Source organism: Gadus chalcogrammus, chromosome 9, assembly GCF_026213295.1.
Source record: "Gadus chalcogrammus isolate NIFS_2021 chromosome 9, NIFS_Gcha_1.0, whole genome shotgun sequence".
NCBI lineage: Eukaryota > Metazoa > Chordata > Actinopteri > Gadiformes > Gadidae > Gadus > Gadus chalcogrammus.
In genome coordinates this window covers 3838390-3855319 of record NC_079420.1, presented here as the reverse complement: position 1 = coordinate 3855319, position 16930 = coordinate 3838390, and the positions used below count along the sequence as shown (strand labels likewise).

The 16930-nt window shown below is 43.6% G+C and overlaps 3 protein-coding genes across 4 annotated transcripts in view; 2 read left to right on the top strand and 1 right to left on the bottom strand.

Annotated features, from left to right (window-relative positions):
• Positions 1 to 3864: 3864 nt before the first annotated feature.
• On the top strand, positions 3865 to 9885 carry lyve1b (lymphatic vessel endothelial hyaluronic receptor 1b). 2 transcript variants are annotated; one of them, XM_056599775.1, is made up of 7 exons: positions 3865 to 4486; positions 4945 to 5110; positions 7369 to 7511; positions 7967 to 8494; positions 8907 to 8924; positions 9074 to 9152; positions 9378 to 9885. In XM_056599775.1, exons 1-7 carry the CDS (start codon positions 4216 to 4218, stop codon positions 9574 to 9576), a joined length of 1404 nt encoding a protein of 467 aa, XP_056455750.1. In that variant the 5' UTR covers positions 3865 to 4215; the 3' UTR covers positions 9577 to 9885. The 2 variants fall into 2 exon arrangements, with proteins under 2 accessions (XP_056455750.1, XP_056455751.1); XM_056599776.1 differs by lacking the exon at positions 8907 to 8924 and having other exon boundaries at positions 3866 to 4486.
• Positions 9886 to 9963: 78 nt separating this feature from the next.
• On the top strand, positions 9964 to 16449 carry rlig1 (RNA 5'-phosphate and 3'-OH ligase 1). Its single transcript, XM_056599777.1, has 7 exons — positions 9964 to 10182; positions 10371 to 10488; positions 10625 to 10720; positions 11270 to 11386; positions 12385 to 12582; positions 14733 to 14908; positions 15240 to 16449. Exons 1-7 carry the CDS (start codon positions 10093 to 10095, stop codon positions 15429 to 15431), a joined length of 987 nt encoding a protein of 328 aa, XP_056455752.1. The 5' UTR covers positions 9964 to 10092; the 3' UTR covers positions 15432 to 16449.
• The window catches only part of cep290 (centrosomal protein 290), a 46788-nt gene continuing 45754 nt past the window's right edge, over positions 15897 to 16930 (bottom strand). Inside the window, exon 52 of the mRNA XM_056599773.1 lies at positions 15897 to 16474. Coding sequence (XP_056455748.1) covers positions 16230 to 16474 — 245 coding nt within the window. The 3' untranslated portion in view covers positions 15897 to 16229. The remainder of the gene's footprint in view (positions 16475 to 16930) is intronic.

The following is a 16930-nucleotide window of genomic DNA, read 5'->3' as shown; positions in this document are numbered from 1 at the left end:
TACCTGGTTAAACAAGTCGTTGCACAATGTTTAATTCACACACTGTGCTCAGAGTAGACCAGACATTTATTTTAGTGTCTATGGACGATACCCGGGCTATAGTTCCTGGGTATAATATAGTTCCTGGTATAATATTTAGCGTTAATCCTCTACGGCCGAATTTTTTCAAAGTATAATGTTATATTTCTTTCTTTCATTCATCTATTCTAAATAAGACCAACTGACATTCAAGGATGATTACACCGGTTGGATGTGAACATGGTGGAATTGAACTCAGTACCTCTCAGGTCGAACATCCTATAGCCACCATAGACACCAAACTATCCGCTCCCCTACATAGAATAGAAAGTGTCTTCGGGGGCAGTGTTTTGCCACTATCTAAAATAACAGGATGGAATAGGTTGGAAGTTGGTCGTACAATAACAACAAATGAGCCTTGACGACAAACTTCTGTTTTTCACACCAGGTATCATGACACACACACACACACACACACACACACACACACACACACACACACACACGCATGTAGGCACACACCACACCTCCCAAACACCCTCCCAAGAGCCCCCACTTGGGTATCCTCGTTCGTACAACCTATTTCATCCTGTGGGCTTGGAGGCACTTTAGTGGAAGACGAAACAACCTCTGTGACGCAGAACGGGTGTGGTATGATCCCATAAACCTTTCCTGAGTGGCTGTTTGTAATTGTCTGTGAGTCTTTGTTGTGAACATACTCCAGGAACCCTTCTCTCCTAATGGACACTGGGAATGTAATAAAACATTGGCTCTGCATCCAGCCAGGGAACTGGATCATGACCGGTCATCAGCCCTTCTGCATTGTCTTCCTGATCTCTTTGAATCGGCCCAGGGATGTGCCACGTGTGGTATTGTATCCTGCTGTGAGTAACCTGCAGCCCAGGGAGGAACCAACGGTTTCATCAAGGGCACGGAGCCAGGCCCGGCTCTCTCTCCTCAAGTGCACGTCCATACGCAGTCTAATGAATAGGACAAACAACAAGTGGACTACATCGTTTCAAGCCCCTCCCATTTCCCCTTGGCCCTGAAGGAGAGGACCTCATGTTGCTGTGGTAAGCATGTTTTTTTCCACACAAAAAAATGTAAAAGTAAATTTTTCTTGCTGTCAACTTAATCAACTGTTGTGCGAAAGCAAATTGATTCAGGTAGAAACACTTCTATCATACATGTTGATGAACTAGCAAAATATAAAACCATGTGATGATGCTAGCTAAAGATTAGCCTGAATTACTAAGAGAGGTTGTTTTTTCTAAAATGGTGGTGGTGGGGTAAAGTGAGACAAATGCTGCGGGGTAAAGTGAGACAGTGTCTCATCCCACCATGAGGCACAAGTTAAGTTTAGTCTTAATCATATTTTAATGTAATATTACATTGCATATTTTTTTTTTTTAATGTCATAAACATTGTAGAAAAGCCATCATGCCAAGGCAATACAGCAGGAAGACAACCTGGGGCAAAACACCCCTCGAGGAGATGGAGAACGCAGCCGCTGAGGTCAAGGAAGGGAAGCTGTCTATAAGAGCAGAAAGGGGCAAGGGGCAGACATATTGACAAGTCAATCAAGCCTCCTAAGATTCATGAAGAAAAAAGAGAAAGGGGAAGTAAAATCAGTAGCCTGGGGTGCAGTAGCTGAAGAGAATATTCACAGATGAGATGGAGGAGGAGCTTGCCCAACACTAGAAACAACTAGCTGACCAGTTCCATGGCCTTCCTCCAGTTAAGTGCCGTCAACTGGCATTTGAATATGCCGAGAGAAAAATATCCCTGCCAATTGGACAAAGACACAATGTAGGTAGGCTATAGGGTGTGCAAGAGATCACAATGATTCTGTAGGTTAACTAAGGCAAACGGATCTTGCCACAAAGCTAAATATTATAATAATGATGTGACGTCTACTCTAGGGGCAAATTGGTTTGGCAGCTTCCTAGCACGTCGCCATCTCTCTGTCCGAAGTCCAGAAGCAACATACCTGGGAAGGGCTACAGCATTCAATAAAAACTGCAGTCGGGGAGTTCTTTGACAATCTGGCTGTAGTGATGGGCTAGTGATACCTTTAAGGTTTGGTTTTGATTCTGATAAGGTTCTTCCCTTGCGTCTCATCTTTAACAGGCATACATTCCCTCCACACATGATTTACAATGGGGATGAAACAGGCGTCTTTACAGTACAAAAGCCACAGCAGGTAAGCTACACATGATACACTAGAGAGCACCAGACGGATACTGAGTGGCTGAAGGATGACGAAATACTTGCACAATTTCTCAGAAGAATCCAGGGAAACACGAAAGAGTGGGAGAGACCCACGTTTGCTATAAGGAAAATTATTTGGCACATGTTCATAAAAGTGATGTGGTGAAGAAGCTGCCTCAACCTAAAAAGGCCCGGAGGAACCACACGGAGAGAGCAACTCCTCATCTTTCCCTGTAACCTTCAGGGCTGGAATGTAGAGTAGGACAGTAGGCTGACGTTCTAATCCAGGTGGGTCCTGTGTTCTGAGTCCCAGGCTGTTCTAGCTGTTTCTTTTTTGTGTTCTGACCCCCAGATTGTGTTCTAATCTATCTGGTTCTATCTGTCATTTGATTGTTGATTAAAACATTTTGAATTATACTATGTTGTATTTGATTTTGTTCAGAGTTACTTTCAAGTGTTTAGAAGGAAAAAAAAGTGCTTAATTGACCAATCCCCATGATTCTGTTACTAGTCCAACCCTGGTTTGACCCAATGTATTCTACAGTGCTGCTCTGGGAAGATGAATACCTACATGTAGGCCTATGTTGTTTTGACATGCAATGGCATACAACATGTTTCGGTGTAGGTGTTGTTGTAAATCTGCAACGCTATACAGCATGAGTTAACCTCTCTGTCTGCCTGGGAGATAAAGAGGAAGAGGATTGAGGAGAGGAAATAAGAGAGAAAGAGACATTACGGTCGCACAGAAGAGGAAACTGACCAATGAGAGATAGTGAGAGAGAGACAGTACGGTCGCACAGAAGAGGAAACTGACCAATGAGAGATAGTGAGAGAGAGACAGTACGGTCGCACAGAAGAGGAAACTGACCAATGAGAGATAGTGAGAGAGAGGGAGACAGAACAGGAAACTATGGCTAATACGAGAGAGAGAGAGAGAGAGAGAGAGAGAGAGAGAGAGAGAGAGGGAGAGAGGGAGAGAGAGAGAGAGGGAGAGGGAGAGAGAGAGAGAGAGAGAGGGAGAGAGAGAGAGAGAGAGAGAGGGAGAGAGAGAGGGAGAGAGAGGGAGAGGGAGAGAGAGAGAGAGGGAGGGAGAGAGAGAGAGAGAGAGAGAGAGAGAGAGAGAGAGCGAGAGAGGGAGAGAGAGAGAGAGAGGGAGAGAGAGAGAGAGAGAGAGAGAGAGAGGGAGAGAGAGAGAGCGAGAGAGGGAGGGACAGAGAGAGACAGAGAGAGACAGAGAGAGAGAAAGAGAGAGAGATTAATAAATTGTGTCATTTTAATAGTAGCATTAAACTATGATCTCAGGAACAGTATCAAACACAACACTGACCAGATAGATAGACAGACAGGGGGATGGAGGAACAGACAGACAGAGGAACAACAGACCGATGGATAGATGGATGGCTGGCTGGACATAGGGACGGACAGGAAGAACAAGTTATTATCACTGGGTGGGAAAATGACAAAACAACAGAGGGAACCAGGGAAAGAGAGAGAGAGAGAGTCAGAGAGAGAGACAGAGGGGGGAAGGGAGCGCCGGAAGAATGGAGGAAGAGGGTTCCCTCCTGGCGCTGGCCAGTTCTGTCAGCTATGACATCAGAGGAGCTATGCTTGCTAAGCAGAAACTAAACAGCAGTGGAATCCATCATGAACCAGGAGTTGGATGTTCTCGCGCCTCAATGGCTGCTATCTTCCTGTGTAGTGTTTTTCAACGACGTCCCCAAATCGTTCCACAGGATTTTATTAATGGAGAAGTGTGGGAATGGACCCTAAACAAATTGGTGCTCATTGGTGTCAAGTTCATCAAAGCTACATACACTATCTAGACTTTTAGCTATAAAAATATCCTTTCGAATTGTTCGTCGGTCGTAATCTAGGGTTACCAGGGTGCAGGAAATCCTTAGTCGTTTATCACTGGTAGAATTTAAAAGGTGAAATACAAGTTTCATCGTATGGCAAACCAACGTGACCTCCCAATGACATTTTTTGATGCAGTTTTATGGCTGTCCTACCTCCAGCAACGGTGATCTGACAGAGGGGCATCAAGCAGATTTGACCTTCACTTCCTGTTTCCTCTCAACACACTCATCACATGCGTCGTCGTCGTCTTCTCTTGATTTATTTTGTCGAGCCTCCCCGTCGCTTCACTTCAGTTATATTTCTGGTTCATCTGGAGTCATGGCAAACCTTTGGTTTTACTCTCCAGTGATTTTTCTCTCTCTATCCATCCACATTGCTTTTAATCAAGGGCAATTAAAAGGTATGTAATCAGGATTTTCTCTTGGTCTCTTGGTGTGTGTGAGTACCAGGTTATGGATATTGGATAAGAAACAGGATGGATTGCAAAAATATAATGATAAAATGTTTGGGGCTATGCCCAATGTTTTTCTCAAGATAGTAGAAAATAGTTCTACATGGAAATGTAAGTCTATTATTTGCATTATGTAGTTTACTTACATTTTCAATTTTTTTCTTTGCGTGTGGAAATGTTTCTTTCTTTCTTTAAGCAAACGTCCTTGTTTCAAAGCTTTTTTAATTGGATTGTTTATTGCCTTATATTCACTTAGTGTCATTTGTTAGGTTATATTAAATTAGATATTGAAATAAAAGTTTCTGAAAGAAATTACTTATTAACTATCTATTACTATCTATTTATAGATTTTTCTATTTTTTTTTTTAAATCCAATGACCTCACCTGACATATTTTCATGCGTCCAGCTGATCCCATTAGCGCAAGGATCGCTGGGGTTTTCATGATTCCTGAAACCGGTAGATACCAGTTCACCGCCGCCGAAGCCAGGGATGCTTGTCTCAGGCTGAACGCTACCATAGCGACCAGAGAGCAAATGGTGGTGGCGCTGCAGAGTGGATTTGAAACGTGCAGGTAATGACGATTTATCACGTGAACGTTTCACAAAGCGACTTCCGACATCCATGGTTCTTGCTGTCACACAGGGGCGATTCTAGGTTCTGACTTTTGGGGGGGCTCAACCCCAGGAAGCCACATGGGTATATGGAGTATATAAAAAATCCTGTCCAAGATAAAATAATGCAGTTCTGAACCACTAAAGTAATAAAAGGAAAAAATAATGATTGGATGAAGGAATAATCAAATGGATGTGAACTGTAATAACAAATTTGAGGTATATTAAATTACCTTTGTGTAAATTTCACTCAAATATTATCATATTTTCCTGAATATGTTACTGAAGCACATTGGTACAACATGTACTAGATTAATAACATGAGAAACATACCACTATTTCGGGAGCACTAAATTATGTCGCCTCACTTTTATGGACCCATACAATTTTATAAATTGTATCAACATTTTTATAAAACTTGTGATGCAAAAAAATCAACAAGTACAACATGTACTAGCTGAATACCATGAGAAACAGATCACTATTTCGGGAGCACTAAACTATGTTGTCTCACTTTCAGGGACCCATACATTTTTATAAAACTTCTGATGACAAAATATCTTGCTGTTCTGATGCAAAAAAAAAAGGGTGCTAATTTTCAGTTTAAAAAAAAACGCTGGCCTTATTTTATCAGTTGAGGACATTTTCATTGCCATAACAACGTGAGCTAATCAACAATTACAACATGTTCTAGACCAGTGATCCTCAATTATTTTCTGTCATTACCCCCCTAGGAGATAGACATTTTTTCACGCCCTCCCTGAATTGAAATAGCCTACTATTGAGAACATGCTAATATTTATTTATTTAGATTAATAAAATTAGCGGAGATAACATCTGCAACAACTTAAAACAATTTCGAGGTTCAGTTTATTAACTCAATTTGTAACATTTAAACAAGACTGCTAAGTCTGTGTGAATCCCAAAACAGAGTAACAAGAGCAAATGATTCACTGGGGTTTGCTTTAAAAATGTAATTTTTTTCTTTTAATTAGAAATATTTTTAAACAGTAAACATTGGTGACTTGTCAGCTTCATCAGCTTCTTCCCTTTAAAAAAAATATATATTCATCTTTCAATCATGAATCTAGACACTCAGACTTTGTAAGATCAAAATTCTGGTAAAACTTCTGACCCTTGGTATTATGTTTATTTAAAATAAAATAAGTAACTTATTAAAATAAATAAATAAATAAATAGGACACTAAGTCCCCTCTGCCACTCATGCCTCCCCTGACACCTTTAATCAGAGTTCTCCTGAGTTTCATAGTATCAGACCATGTTGTACTTGTTGATTAGCTCATGTTGTTATGTCAAGGAATACGCCCTCAGCTGATAAAATAATGCCTGTGGTTTTTTTCAACAAAAAATTAGCCCCCATGTCAACTTTTTCTGCTCCTTGCTCATTATCATGCTTATCATACTACGCAGCCTTACAAGGCTCTGCCGACAAAAACATGAAGCAATTTAAGAAGAGGCATAGATAGAATCGCCTTGTGGTCAACTGTCATCTGACAGATTATGTCAAGGTTTTAAAATGATTATTATTATTATTACCAGGTCATGTTATAACACAGCTGGAAGTCGTGGATTTTCTCATAAAGACTAGCTAGCCTCTTTGACAGACAAAACAGCAGAAACTATGTTAGGTGCGCTCGTGCTGCATTTTCGGTTTTGTCAAACAGGAGTGGCCCACCCACCAATCAGAGGTTAGAGATTCCTGCAGGAAGGTTGCGCTCGATTTCACTAGCCCATTTGAGCCTGTTCATTAGTGTACAACATCCATCCTCTCATTGCTTGTGTAAAAAAAAACAGCAGAATATTAGATTTGAGGCCGAAACGATAGGGTGGGCTAAGTAAAAGTTTTGGGTGGGCTTGAGCCCACCCAAAAAAGGTCTAGCTTTGCCACTGCAAGATAGAAAATGAAATAACACAAAAACACAGTAGCCTGCAGTATATGATAAGATGATCCAGATTACGTCTATATACACCAGAATCAAGAATTATTAAATATTAAAACCACAAAATGTAACGATATATTTGCATTAATCTTAACCATTACAGTGGTTAGGATTGGGACAAATATCATAATAACATGACATTTAGTCATTCTAATTAAAATATTAAAATATACATCCTTGGTTGACGCTGGACGATACATTTCAGTGAGAAAGCAAATAAATCATACCACGCCTCTGTGCCGCTTTTCTGTGAACAGCTTTGGATGGACGGATGATGTGAAGAAAGGGATCATCCCACGCATAACCCCAGAACAGAAATGTGGGAGGGGCGCAGTAGGGTTGGGCACTTGGAGTGTGCTGGAAAGCCATCGCTTTGCCGCTTTCTGCTTCAAACCAGAAGGTAAAGTATCTATCGATCGATACTTACTATCTATCTATCTATCTATCTATCTATCTATCTATCTATCTATCTATCTATCTATCTATCTATCTATCTATCTATCTATCTATCTATCTATCTATCTATCTATCTATCTCTCTCTCTCTCTCTCTCTCTCTCTCTCTCTCTCTCTCTCTCTCTCTCTCTCTCTCTCTCTCTCTCTCTCTCTCTGTCTGTCTGTCTGTCTGTCTGTCTGTCTGTCTGTCTGTCTGTCTGTCTGTCTGTCTGTCTGCCTGTCTGTCTGTCTGTCTGTCTGTCTGTCTGTCTGTCTGTCTGTCTGTCTGCCTGTCTGTCTGTCTGTCTCTACATGGAAAATATGTTGGGGTTATGTTTGGTTAAGAAATGTAAGTTATGCATTTAAATATTGCATTTCATATTCTGTCAATAACTATGAAAGCTGTCTTGTTCCAACGCAGATGCGCCCACCACAACCGCCATCGCTGCGGCCTTCAAGCCAACGGCCACAGCAACGAGGAGGCGTTATGCCCGGCCGCCCGCCGCCTCCCCCACCCAAGTACCCAGACACACCCAGACTCCACCCTCAACCAAACCCCGACGGAGATCCCCCCCGAGACCTGCTCCTCCTGATCCCGTTCGTCCGCCAAAACCGACGGGGCGTTCCCCTTGGTATTCTTCCTCTTCCTCCTCCCCTTCTTCCCTCGCTACGTCCAGCACCTCCAGACTCCCGCTCCCCTCGACGGCTCCTCGTGGTACGCATCGCGTGGTGACCTCGAGGACCCCCGCCAGGAAGCGGAAATCCACCCCTGCTACCCCTGTGCGGGCCTCCAGCTTATCTAGCTTCCTTCTACACCCCTCCTCCTCCACCAGCCCCACCACCACCACCACCACCACCACCACCACCACCACCACCACCACCAAAACCACCACCACGAGAAGCCCCTCTGAGAACACGCTCCTCCACCCCGCCAAGGGATCTTTAGGAGGTAAATAACACTCCCCCCCCCCCCCCCCCCCAAAAAAATACACAAACACATGAACCACACATCAACAAAGTGTCAAATTAAACCTCCGGCACTGCACCATTACAACATAACAGAGAACAATTCAGACAAGGAGTATGGATTTTGACCACTCTGTGTTCTTCCGTTCCAAATAATTATCCTTGTTATTTTCTTATTACTAGCTTTTTCTTACTACCGTACGATTATTTCTGTATGGGTGATGTATTTAGATAAATATTAGCCTCAACTTCTGGCCTACGATAGACTTTAACTTTTAACAAGATGCACCGTCGACCTTCCACAAGATATTTCCCGCTTCCTAGTTTCCAAGCCCATAGCCTTTGTTAATAAAGTGATAACATTAATGTCTTCTTTTTTTAATCCACATGACAAGGTGCTGCAATTTCGAAAGGTATGAATAAATATATAACCTATAAAGTCCCTGCCGCATTTAGCAAACCTGGACACATTTGCTGCTTGGATACAGGGGGATTGGTGTCTCTCCACGTTTTTGTGGCAGATGTTGATCAGAGCCTCTGTGTTGTGGCGTTTCTCCCCCAGGCCTCCAGGTGGCTCTTATTGTGGTGGGACTTGTTGTTCTGGTGGTCTCGATTGCCGCTGCCTCCTGGTACTGCAAACTGTGAGTAAGATCAGCAGGAAATATGGTAGCCCCCCATCCCTCCCTCCCTTAATACAATAAGAAAATATAATTTAAGATTATATAGATGTCTGTCTGTCTGTCTGTCTGTCTGTAAATATATAAAGTATTTAAGGTGTTTTTGAATGCTTATTTCCATATCAATTCACCCCAAAAATGGTAAAGGTTTTTCATTGGTCCATTGGTCGTTTGTTCTGGTCCCCTCAGGCAAAGGTTTTTATTTCCCCCGCCGTGGGCCCGACCCCAGCAGACTAGGGATGAGGCGGAGACCGAGATGTCGAAGCAAGAGAGTGATACGCGCCTGCAGACCCAACTGTCAGAGGAGGCAAAGACCGAAGGCAAGAACATCAGCGAGGCCAAACCATGCATCCGTCCATCAGACAACAACACCATCGCCGCGTTGTAGGTGGAGTGGCTGCTTTTTACAGCAGTTTCTGTAAAGCGGTAAAAGCCTTGGAACAGTTTTTTTTAGCGTTTACTTGTGTGTTTGTGTGAGGGACTGTGTGTGTGAGTTCTTTTTAGAAAAAGAGGGGTGGTTCATTATTCATGTTATATTTTCTGGTGAGGAAAAGTGTATCATTAAATGTATTCACATTGTTTTATAAAATAAAATAATAAAAACATTCATGGTTCAAGTCGTGTTTCATTTATTCCAAAAAAATATTTAATATATTTTTATACTTGAATTCGATTGGTGGCTCAATATACAATTTATTGTGTCCACTTCTTAAATCCTCAATCGGTAGCCTAAACGTTCCTACAAAAATGTTCCCTAGAACTACGATACCCACAATTCCTCGCGCATGCGTAGAGGACTCAGCTGTCACTAGCAAGCGCATGGACCTACTGATGCTAACAAACATTTTCTGAGCAACATCAGCACTTAGCTGTCCTCCTACTGTAATAACAACGCGAATAAGACATGCCACGTCTCAGTTCAGTTCAACAGAAAGTGCCATGTTTATTTTTGACGGAAGTGAAACAGGAACAATCCAGAAAACGGCTTGGCCAGGTCTGTGTTTAGCTTAGAAAAACTTGAATCCCAAATCAAAACATAGCCATGGGCTTCTTGACCCCTTTTCTCTGTCGGCCCTTTTATGATACAGTCCGCCAACTTACTACAGGGCTAGCTATGGAATATCATTCATTAATCCTGATTAATTATCTTCCATATTTATCCCAGTTGTTTTCTTTCTGTAGCCGTTTCAGGTTATTGCCACTGAACACCTCAACCCCTTGGCGTTAGAATCTAACGTGGAGAATGCGCTAGCCACAGAAAAACTGGATGGCACCTGCTGCTATGTGACATATTATGAAGGTAAAGGTTCGCTATGCAACCCCAGAAAGGTTGGATATGGCACTGATATTGGGTGTACTCAAATCACAAAATGTTGTCTAAATTCTCTCAGCTGAAAGCCAAATAACCACTCTTGTTATTCCTTGGGTTTTTACAGGGCAACCATATCTCTGGGCTCGACTGGACCGAAAGCCTACCAAACTAGCCGACAAGAGCTTCAAAAAATATCAGCATTCTCACAAAAGTTCTAAAGGTATTGTAAGTGTTCTCTTACTTAAGCAAGCATACTTTTAAGCCTGATGTGTCCTCATCAGTGGGCTCGCCATTGATTTGAATGTAGTTGGTGAGCAGTAATGATATCTGGGGAATGCTGCAATTTCAGTTGTAGCAAACGGGTGAAAAAGGATGAATCACAAATCTTCATACCACTTGAGACTGAAAACCCTTTACATATTGAGGTTGGTTAAGGAAGTACTGTTACAGTCGTTGACGTCATTGAGAGTAGTCCAAACAAGAGCGTACAATATATGTCTTGCCAGTTTAGATTCACCACAATGTGATTAGTCTAAATGAAACCCAGATGACTTTCCTCCAATTGGTCACGATTATTCAATAATCGTATTGTAAGCGTTGTAGGTCACGGATATTTGGAGCATTGCGCTGCTCGGGTTGTGACAGAAATGTCGTATGTAAACTGTCATGTTTTAATGCCAATTGTTATGGCTTAAATCAAATCCATAACGACTAGGAACTGACTTATGATTGCGGTGGGTTGTTTGTGTGTGTTATTCTCGTCGACCAGGTTTCACATGGAAGGTAGAGGAGGACTTCAGGACCGTTCCAGAGGCTTGGATCCCAGCTCACGGTGTCAAACATCACGAGGGAACACCAGTCCCTGACGATCACGGACATATTCCAGGTTCTCCAAGGCTTCTTCTCAATAGAGCGATGGATAGACTAGTGTTAAGGGTGTTGGACTCCCAGCCAAAAGTTACTGGGTTCAACCCCATTGTTGGCACTGTTCATGTGCCCTGATGCAACATGAATAGATTTCATGAAGCTTCCAAAACTTATGGGCAACTGTGCCCATTGAAGCAGAGTCAAAGCAGGCTTTTCGGGGCTAAAGGACCCACAATCCGTTCACCATCCCCGCCCCCACACATGCAGATGATGACACTGCGTTGATCATTCTAGGTCCTAGACTAGAGATACTTTAGCAACAAACCAGATTTTCAAGTCTTGAGTTCTCTTCATCGTTCCTTCGGGCGGGTGGGATATGTACTGGCTAGTATGACTCAGCTGAAAGGGGAAAGGCTCCAGCCCTATTCCCCCCCCAAGGGCCCCCTGTAGTCATCCTCGAGAAAAAGCCCTAACCCCTACCTGCTCCTTTCATGATCTGTATCTGAATTCACTGGAAGTCGCTATGGATAACTAATCACTAACTCCTGCAAAAACTACCTCAGGGAAAGGGGAAACAGATACTACAGTTCTGCAATGCTTCTCATGCCTTGATGCCTTGTTGGAGAGGACACAGATAGATCTCTGAGGAGAGTACCCCCAGACGGGCTGACTGTCTTTATGTCAGATGTGTAGTAATGATCGACCGATATATCAGCCGGCTGACACTATCGGCCGATATTTGCTTTTTTTACGTGTATCGGCATCGGCCGATTATCATTATTATTATATTTTTTAATTCCTGCCATGATTTACAGACGGTTCAACAAATGTTCCTTTTTCAAATTGAGACTTGTAACATTTGTTATGTTATCATGGTGTATTTTTTATGATGTCAATTGAGGGAGCAGAAGCAGTATCGACTCCAACTATCGGCTCAAGACAATCGACATCGGCGTATCGGTCATCGGCTAAGGCTGACGAAAAAAGATCTAATATCGGCCAATCCCTAATTTGTAGGCTGGGTTCCGGTGCAGACGGACAACAAGCAGTACTGCTGGCACTCCTCCACCGTGGACTACGACGCCGGCGTCGCCCTGGTCCTACGGCCCGGAGACCAGTGCCCCGACCTGCTGGAGCTGGCCCTGGTCCCCCTCGTCGACCTGATGGAGCAAACACTGGAGCTCATCGGCACCAACGTCAACGGGAACCCGTACGGTGAGTAGGGCTGGGACCCCCGGGCTCCAGGCTTCCCCTCTACCGTGACCCTTAACCATCATACTGGTTAAGGGGTTCACCCTTAAAGGGGACCTATTATGCTTTTTCGACTTTTATGACCTATAAACGTTGTTATAATGATTGAAAGTCATGTTAAACCATACTAAAGTGTCAAATAATGACGTACATGCATTTCGACGTATTCCCTGCAGACAGTCTGGGGTGGCTGTGCAGAGCGCTAAACACTCGGGACGTCGTTTGCGATTCACTTGTACACATTTCCGGGAAATCATTTACGTAGAGGCACTCCTGCCGCGCCCCCTTATGCCTGGTCAAATCTGCCCGCGCGCACGCTTCAAGGAAGGTAACCAATCACAACGGAGTGGGGTTGGCAGGAGGGGGGCGAGGGGGCGGAGAAGGACGAAACCGAGCGTTGACAGAGAATGCTGAAAGCGCCAAGATGAGAGGAAGAGTTTCCCGAAAATCGACATCGTTTTTTGTGCTGTGATTCGTGTCAGGTTGCGCTATAGGAGTCATTAATAAGAAATTAAGACCAGAAAAGTAGTATAATAGGTCCTCTTTAAAGTTGCGGTTAATAACTTTTCAACTCGCTTAAAATGACGTGGACATATCCGTATGTATCATACATATGCTGATCGATAGTGATGTAAACAATGTTTTCAATAAAATCACATCCTATAACTGACATATTTTCCGTATATAAAAAAGGCTAGTCTTGCAAGGTAACCTAGCGCTTGTTTCTATGAATTTCCATACTGTTCTGACAGCGATAAATTGCCGTTCTTTGTATAGTAATGTAATTATTAAGTCGCTTTGGATAAAAGCCCTAAATGTAGAACTGTAAATGGCTTGCTAGCCTTTTCACTCTTTGTTCACGATACTCTTACCATCAACATCTGCCATCTGAGCTACACTAGTTCACGTCCCTCAGAGCAGATACCCAGGTAGAACGGGCAGGACGCTGTTATTGAGTTTATTTAATTCAGAAAGTCTCCCGCCTACTAAAAGTTTGGGGCACTATCGAACGCATTGCGACTTCAAGACCCCGAGGGCCTTAAAGGTCCTATCATACAGGGGTGCAAACGTTTTAATCTCAGAATGGGTCGTTTACGTGGCTCACGTAGATCTGATATTAAAACAATTTTCTCATCAGTCTATTGGTGTGTTTACCGACAGGTATTTTCATCACATTGCAATGTTTTGCTTCAGCTTCTTTTCAGACCTATACACATGACTCATCTTAGTTATACATTTGTTATTCGGGCTAACGGAGACCGAGTAGGAGATTAAACAAGTTCTCCGTTCACCACAAAGGAAATGTTCTTTTTGAAAATGAAAAAAATAAAACGCTTTCTGTATTTTGAAAAGGTCATGTACTAGTGCTCAGCTTGAGAGAGCGCAGACAGGGAACATGGATTAAAGGCCAGATAAGACTTAAGCTTTCGTCTTCAGACAACACAAGTTTCATCTTCAGGTATCACAGATAAAGTATGGCACATACATTTAAAAGACAGATGAAAATCCTCCGTCTTTGATGTCCCGCTTGAGACCTAATCCCCGGTTGCATGTGAGACTAAAGGTGCGCTCACGCTCCATGGTCCATGGCTCTCACCCTTACGCGTTTTCCCGACAGCGACCGTTCATGTGCACCGCGTTGGGAATCTAAAAGTTTTTCACAGCATGTTTTTTTTTTTATCCAATAAACAGTCAGAACTAAACAGAACTTAGTAGGATCAGTTTCAGGTTTGCACGCCTTTATTTCCTTGCAGCCTGTCACCTACTATCCTTTTGCTTTTATTTATGAGAAGCACATTGTATTGCCACTGTTTGGATACACTTACCTTATCTAGAGCTGGTTTACCAGTACGCAACGTTTAAAGTCGATGCCAACAGACGGTTACAACGTCAATCAATAGTAAAGTATGTGATATGATGGTTGATTCTTTTATAGTGAGCAAAACGTTCATGTTCCGCCATGTTGATGCGCGTCACTAGTAAACCATACGTCACCAAAAGGGCAACTCCGTCATCAAAATCCCGCCCCAGTGGCCGGAAAATGTTTCCCCCGTAACCCCCCATCGCTGTGAGCGCGCCGTAGAGCGTGACTTATTACTCGTCCTCGCCTCCAGGGATGGGGGCCAAGAAGCAGCCCCTTCACGCCCTAGTGTCCCACGGCAGCGTGGGGGTTGGAGGGTCCTCCCCCCCCCCACTGGACCTCCAGGGACTGACCTCCTGGTTCCAGGAGAGCCGCGAGGGTGGGGTGGAGGGCATCGTGTGGCACTGTGACGACGGCACCCTGGTCAAGGTGAGTGAGCACCCCCCAAATTCTGAGCCCCAACTCTCAGCCTTCCAGCCTTCCTGAATCTCCATCAGGGTCGAACCTCCTGATGTACAAATGCGCAAAAATGGCTTATAAGTAGAGAATTTATTATGCTTGCCTCATAATGTAAGGAGGAAATTATTATGCTCGCTTCATTACGTAATAGATGTTATACGTTGAAAGATTATAGGCAAAATGTTTTATTATGAGCTCAGAGACTTGTCACGTTTCCGCCTGGGGTTTCCACGTTATTGCTGTGGGTTTAACATGACATCTTGGACCGAGGAGGTGACGTCTCCCTGGTGTCGGTCCTCAGGTCCACCGCCACCACCTGGGTCTGGGCTGGCCGGACGGCGACTGCTCCTTCAGCTCGAGGCCCGTGGAGGTGCGCGTCGACTGGACGGCGGACCACGATTACCGCCTCCCCACCAAGGATCTGTTCGCCTCCCTCTCCCGGCTGGACGGACAGCGCTTCAGCCGGCTACAGGACGTCCGCTTCGACACGTAGCGTCGGATCCCTCAACGTCCACCCCTAGACTCGATACTTTCCTTTACAACATTTGATGAGATGCCAAACTCTCGAGCCAATTGCCACAGCTGCTTGACATTACCCATGATGAAGATTGAAAGCTTTGTGCTGAAGAGGCACAAAAAAAACGTCATCCCACTGGGGAGTTTGGCAAGGTGACGCATGGTTATATTATCAGAAACGAGTAACAAATAAAATGTTATACCATATATATATAATGAACCAATAGTCAAGTCAGTGCACTCGCCGACCACCAAGGGGCGCTGTCGCACCGCATTGGATGACCTCGCAATCAGTGGAGAAGCGGAGACCCATTTGCCACAATCGTTTGCAGCTTTTTTTTTTTTTGTCGAATTTAATACTTAAAACGACTATGTAAATATATACCAGATGTTGGGTAACATGCTATTTAAAAGATCCAAACATGACATGTATTGTCTTTTATTGGCAGTGGGTACAAAAAATAAACATCTGCACGGTAACGTAGTTCATAATAAAGGATTTATTAGCACTTTTTACGAAGAAATAAAGTGGTGGACTGTATGAAGCAGATCTCTCACACTGTTTTGTATCAGGAATAATTGGAATGTACAAACCTGCTTCTATTTGCCATAATCAACTCATTTACAGATGATATATTTTACAGGGTTATCAAACCATTGGAACAGGTAATATCAGTAGCTGTTATCTGATCTGAACCACCCTATGGGCTTTGGGCCTGTGGTTTCAATACAGTGTTGGGTTACTTTTAACAGCCCTCTTGTGGTTTGTAATGGCTTAGGTGATTGACACACTGGGAATATTAGCTGGCACGCCAAACTGCGTGCAAACCTTCCTCAGCTCTTCTTCCAGCAGAATGTTCTTCTTCACCTCCAAATTGTAGTTGAACTTCAGGTCTTCAATCTCATCGAAAAACTTTGGGTCAAAGTTCTCCAGGGCTCGACTCAGCTTCTTCACCTCCCCTTGTAAACGTTTCTTCTCGGTCTCGGATGCTTTCAGAAGGTTCCTCAGCTCCTTGGAGCCTAAAGCAAGATGAAATTCAGTGCCATGGAGTAGAATTAACACCAATCAAACTAGTGTCAACTTATGTTACCAAGGGTACTTTTGTGGGGTGTTTGACTAGGAGGTGTGGCTGTGTTTAGATTCCCTCTTGGGTGTGTGTGAATGTGGTATAACCGCAACTCTTTGTGCCAGGGACTTGCAGTGATTTGTAAATGATTTATGAGCAGGAAGGGGTTAGGGAATCCTGCTGAAGAATGCACTCAGGCAGTCCGTGGACACTGGGAATCGAACCTAGAAACGCACCATCGGGCTGTTTTGCTGAAAAATGCCACCAGTCGAAATCCGAGAGAAGTTTCACCCTATGGGAAGTGGCTTGAGGCCCGCCCACCTTTAAAGGGGACATATTATACCACCAGGTGTGAGTGTGATTAGCCTTTACAAGCCGTTTTGAAACTGCAGCTTCTGACATCACAGGC